General features: G+C 32.9%; 1 protein-coding gene across 12 annotated transcripts in view; it reads right to left on the reverse strand.

Moving 5' to 3' along the window:
* Nucleotides 1-6,000, reverse strand: part of LOC106057120 (ral GTPase-activating protein subunit alpha-1-like) — a 55,085-nt gene that overhangs the window by 26,546 nt on the left and 22,539 nt on the right. For 10 of the 12 annotated variants that reach the window (XM_056023781.1, XM_056023777.1, XM_056023776.1 and 7 more), the window contains 8 exons: nucleotides 5,708-5,815; nucleotides 3,423-3,560; nucleotides 3,111-3,281; nucleotides 2,051-2,253; nucleotides 1,759-1,857; nucleotides 1,048-1,203; nucleotides 684-815; nucleotides 48-232 (listed from right to left, as the gene is read on the reverse strand). In XM_056023781.1, coding sequence (XP_055879756.1) covers nucleotides 48-232; nucleotides 684-815; nucleotides 1,048-1,203; nucleotides 1,759-1,857; nucleotides 2,051-2,253; nucleotides 3,111-3,281; nucleotides 3,423-3,560; nucleotides 5,708-5,815 — 1,192 coding nt within the window. The remainder of the gene's footprint in view (nucleotides 1-47; nucleotides 233-683; nucleotides 816-1,047; nucleotides 1,204-1,758; nucleotides 1,858-2,050; nucleotides 2,254-3,110; nucleotides 3,282-3,422; nucleotides 3,561-5,707; nucleotides 5,816-6,000) is intronic. The other 2 variants (XM_013214193.2, XM_056023780.1) reach the window with 2 other exon arrangements.

Raw genomic sequence — 6,000 nt, forward strand, 5'->3', positions numbered from 1 at the left:
ACACCTATCTGAAAAGCTAAAGACTACAGTACATGTCATTCAGTTACCTGGCCAGACCTGCTGGCTCTTTCTTGCCTGCCCTGAGTAAAAGGTCAAGCACTTTGTTCTTGAGCTCTGATGAGGATATACTGATTGTTTTCATGGTTTCAGGTTCCAAGACTGGAATCTCTTGTAGGTGATGAGGATAGCACAGTAAAGACCCTAGCACAGTCACTGCCTCTGCTCGTGGAGGCTGAAGTAGTACAGATAACTTAATCACTTTAAATACGCTTAAACTTAGATCACATGAAAAGAACTTTGGGCTAAAGTAATGAGCTACTATAAATTTAAAATAGTCAATGAATAATTGAACACTTAAGGTCAAAGGTTTTTTTTACTTTTTCTTTTTTTAATACAAGTTGGATTTTTTAAAAAACAAAACTGTTAGAAAGGCTTTTCTTCCCCCATATGGGATACATGCCCCGCACAGAGTAACTGCAGAACTATAAGCAATCTCTCTATACTGTCTATTCACAAGAACATCACTTTTATAGTGCCATCTTGTCATCCTATGTCCATGTAATTATTAAAATGGTCTATTTAAAAAAAAAAAAAGCAGCTAATGAGATCTGTCCTGTACAAAGTAATAAGTAATCATTAATTTTGTTTTCCAAATGTGACTGAAGTGATATTCTTAGACCCACCTCCTTATGGTCCACTGCTGATATGATGCTGCCAGCAGCTTTGATGAAATCCAGAGTGAGCAACAAACAACCAGGTAAAGGAAAAGAAAAAAACTTGTGCCCACAATCCCTGATGAGAACATTCACAATATCCTGAAATCGAGATACAATCATTTTGAAATGATTTGGTTTGGACTCTGGCTATCATGCACCTTTTTTGGTTCCATCACACAATATTTCATTTATATCTGTAACTTGTAACATTTATATTTTATTTTATATTTATGGCAAAAGAGAAATACCAGTACCAACACTAGTAGTGATTTGTTTAAATTATGCCTGAAGTTATCAAAAATTTCTGTTCACATCAATAAAATCAACTTACTTGATCTGGGGAAACCAGCCCTGTGTGTAAAACTAGATAGAACTGGGCTAGCAGCTGAGGACTAGGCATGACCTCATGGCGTCTCAACATAGCCTGACAAATAAGCTGGTATGCCAGCAGCTTTCCTCTCTTGTACCGGTTGCTGAGATTGAAACACTGGAAGGGAGTAAATTGTTTCTTTATTGAATGAAAATCAAAACCATAAGAGAAAAAAACAACAAAATCATTATTATTATTATTTGAGGTGAAAAATAAATATTAATATTAATAAAAAAAACTCAAACAGAAAAATAAATATACCATTAAAGTTGCTTTTTAAGAAAAAGAGTCAATGGAGTAGGTAAAGTTAACTTTTCTTTAAAAAAAAATGATAATCACAAGAATAAAATAAACAAAATATAATAAATAGCTAGAATGAATAAGCAACACTGGTGAGTAAGCAAATGATTTTGAAAAACTAGTTAACTAGTTAAAAACTAATGCCTTTAAAGCAAGTATCAGCCAGGAAAACCAATGACTTAGCAGAGTTTAAGTCACTGATTAACATTCATGACTAAATTCATACAATAAATGTATAAGACATAATTATTTTCTCTTTTGAAGTAACGTCTGTAATTTATAAGATAAGATAATTTATAAAACAAAATATGATAAATAGCCAGATATTAAATCAGCCTCACTTAAAAATAACAAAAATTTCAAACATTTTACCTCAAAAAGCCATGATGAAAAATAATGAAGTGGGGGAATCAGTTCAGGTGGTTGAGGAGATGACATGTTGTCCTGTGTGACACCTAGATTGTCACTCATCTAGTGAAAATTAAATATACATACTATTTGCCCACTTTAAGTCTAACTATATATGTAAGACCATATGATATTAAAAGTGATTTTGTCTATGACCATTAGAAATTTCCATAGCAAAAATAAAATCATTTCAACAAGTCTAAACCTCTTCAAATTAATTTAAGATAGTCCTTTAACAGTTGAAAGGATATTATACCCGACATAATGTATCCAGCAGCTCCTCCAAAGCATCAAAGACGATGGCATGAATGTCTGGATCCTCTATCTTGTTGACATCTCCTAGACAGCCCAGCATTCGTCTCCACAGTACCACTGCTACATCTGGCATCCAGCCAGGAACATTGCCACCAGCCATAATACTCTTCACTTCATCAATAGAGTCAACAGAAACATCTAGACCTACAAGACATTTTCATAAAAGTATAATATTATAAACCTTTGTCTATAATGTGTTAGTTGGCAATTGGATGAGCAATCAAGGTACTAAACCAAAGGCTTTACTATGCTGTGTATTTTAAGTATGTTTTTTATTTTAAGGAAGCTACTAACTTCTAAATATAAACTACACCCTTATGTAATAGTCTTTATAAGCTAAGAAATTGTCAATTTTAATGAGATTTCTTTCAGAGTAGCAATTATGAAAACTTTTTGGATAGTAAGGAACTGAAAAAAATAAAAACTTCATGACTTTTCTTTTTTTTTTAATTACTTAAAAAAAAAATGCCCTACCATATAAAGCCTTAGTGTTAAACAGCTACATTGATATTGAGTGCAATATTGTATTCTAACTCCATGTGTTTCTGGGCTGGGGGGAAGGAAGGGGGGTAATAAATGTATAGGCCCAAAATGAAATACAAAATTAACTAGGGACAACTGTATACTTATATGGACTGGACATTGAAATAACTAATGGTCAACTTTTTTCCAAATCTTTTTTTAATACATTCCTAGTTATTATTTCAAAATATAAAAATGTTTATTAATAATCAAGTTACCAGTATTTCATTCTTAAGGGCTATAAAATCAAGGACCAACAACTGTGCAGGGATAAGGTTAAAGGTGGCATTATAATGTGGACCGTTATATCGCAAGTTGTAAGAAGAGAAAAAAGTCTTGATCACAATAAGTAACATACACTTATACCTTTTTCTTTTTTTTTCTGAAACTTGTGTAAAATTGAATTGCTAGACCAAATTTCCTAACCTAACAAAGCATGGGTTATCAGCTAGTATATTAAATAATCATGATTTTCTCACCTCTGTTAACATTGCTATCTTCGGGTCCAGTAATATCTATATGTAAAGAATCTCTGTCTGGTGTGGAGCTGTCTTTATTATTATCATTTGATATCAACATATTTGATGGGGATGGACTGCGGCTGCCTGATTTTGATTGTAAAGAAGAGGGAGAGGGAGATCTTGAACCTGCTCAGAAACAAACAGTACAAAATAATCTTAAGGTCTTACTTCATGTCTAAAGAAAAAAAAATTTGGGGGGGAAAAAAAAAAAGGGGGGGGGGGTGTTAAAGTAAAAGCAGAATATTTATAAGACTATTTATAAAATAAAACCTGATTTGTCAATATTAAGGCCCTCCTCATAGCTGCCTTCTTCAAGTATAGAATGTGGGCCTATGATTGTGCTAAGTTCTGCTGTACATGTAGTGGTTATTCGAGACACTTCAACATCATCTACCACAGCCGAGGCCCCTAATTGAGAAAAAGAACAACAAGAAATAACTTGAGTTAATACTGTGTTTGTTTTATAATGACAATCAACTGTCTCGCTGTCACAATATATCACCAGAGACAAAAAATATTATTTACTACTACTAATAATAATGTAATTTAATGAAGTGAATGTAGGCTTAAAGCACTTTAAAATACAACAGACATATATAGGGCTTGTCTTTGAGTCCCAAGATTAATGAAGAGTGCAGTATTTCAGGTGGCTATGCAGCTGTGACCTAAATATTTTGCCACATCCAGTGCAGACAAAGCCATTATCTGCCAGTGGCCAATTAAAATTTTCTTTTCGACGTCTACATCTGTCTTCAGCAGTAGATTTTCTTTTGGTCTCAAATGTGTGGTGTCTAAGCTGGTCTTATATGTTTCCTTAGGGCACCTCTGTTTTGCCAAACACCTTTCAGCTCACCAAAAAAAAACTGCCCTACCCAGTGTAACTGTCGGACTATTATACTGCCCAAACCAGCTTTCACAAGAACATCGCTGTTTCTAGTGTGGTCTTGCCACTGTATGTTCATGATGGAGTGCGAAAATCTTTGGTGAGCTGAAAACACAAAGTTATCATAAATAATTCCTGAATAGATAGGACTTGGTGTTCATCCTGACATAATGAAGCATGTTTAAGCTCAATGGGAAAAGAGTTTCAAACCATCTCTCCAAGTACTGAATAGGCCTCCATGGTCACATTTTTTAGAAGAAAAAAACTCCCCAGACATTACATCATTATGAATGCACTCATGACAGTGTGACAACCTTGTAACCGATTCATAAGCAAACAGATTGCCAAATATGTTTTTTTAAAGCTTTGAATATTGTGTATTTTTACAAACACTATTTCAAAGATGGATAAAATCAATTCTTCAATTACATCTTGAGTACAGAGTTAAATAATCAGAGCTTATAGTGTGTGTCTAAAACAAATAATAAAGAATACTAAAATCAATGTCAGAAAAAAACACTTCTTAAATAATGCCAGTATTTCAAACTAAACCCAATGTAAGCCATTCTCACTCAAAATTCATATGTATTTTTCTTAGTGGACTAATGGTTTGATTCACAATGTTATAAGATTTTATTTTTAAAATAACGATTGAATGTCAATCAAGGAAACTATTTTTCTATACCACTTAAAACTGATAGAAATAGAATAGTTTTAAAATTTCTTAAAAAACTGAGTTGCCTGAACTTGCTTGAAGTCAAATGAGAGATAATGCATCAAGATTTAAAACTTTAAACATATTTTTTTAAACAATATGATACGGTTAAAAATTTGCTTTTTAGTAAACAAACAACCTTTGTGGGCACAATCAAAATTAAGATTTACTTTTTTTTTTAGTTTGATAAATTCTAAAGTTTTAAGACATTTATGTTGATCAAGTCAAACAGGGTAATTCCAACTCCTCTGAGAAGAAAAGCACAATGGTATGACCTCAAGTTATCTTTTATCCTAGAATGGGCTTAGAGGAATACACACAGAACTTCAGGGCAACACTATGAAAGATCTATCATATAAATTGAGAAATACATTTTTAAATTATTCAAACGCTTTTTCCATTTGCTTTTTTTTTTTGTTGTGTTGCTACCTTCTTCTGTGAAGTGTCAATAAAGTAATTGACTTTTGAATGTTCTAAATGCCCTTGTCTGACTAAAAATCTATTATCATGCTAGTCTGCATGCTTTAATAAACTAGAAAGTATTAAACAAATGATACTCAGAGATGTCTATCATATTAACACTAATAGTTGGAGATAAAATCAATAACTATTTTCTAAGTACAACACAATGTCCCACACAGAAGAAAACAACAACAACTATATTTCTCTATTTATTTGCTGGTAAATCAACATCAGTCAATCTATACATATATATAAAGAAAGTGTGTTGAAGACAAATGATGTGAAACATTTCTATGTCATTTAAATCTTTGGTGTATGCCAACAATAGAATACCAGTAAATAACAAAATGTAGACTATTTGCACTAAATGCAACTATTCACTAGCTGCAATTTTCTTTTTTACCAAAACTAGAAAAATGAACCAGCCATCTTGTATTTAGCACTAATAAAATATATTCACGCACCATCACCTTTCCCCTCTGTAAAATCACCTACCCTGAGAAGTTGACAGTGAGCAAGTTTCAACAAGATTGTTGGAGTTGCTGCCCCTGGAAGTATCAAGCACACAGGAGCTCTTGTCGTCAATGTCTGCAGGGTTTGAAGCTGTAAGGGTCATGCAATGCCATGGGTTAAAAATAAAACAGCAACAAGATGCAGAGAGACGCTTAGAAGAAAGAAGCTTAAAGCAACTAACATTTTCATGCTGAAAAAAAGACTGGACAAATTGTACAGATCAATTCAAATCTTGGATTAGTGCAGATTGGGACCTAGGTATACAAGTAAATAGT

This window comes from Biomphalaria glabrata, chromosome 3 (genome assembly GCF_947242115.1).
Source record: "Biomphalaria glabrata chromosome 3, xgBioGlab47.1, whole genome shotgun sequence".
NCBI classification, from domain to species: Eukaryota; Metazoa; Mollusca; class Gastropoda; family Planorbidae; genus Biomphalaria; species Biomphalaria glabrata.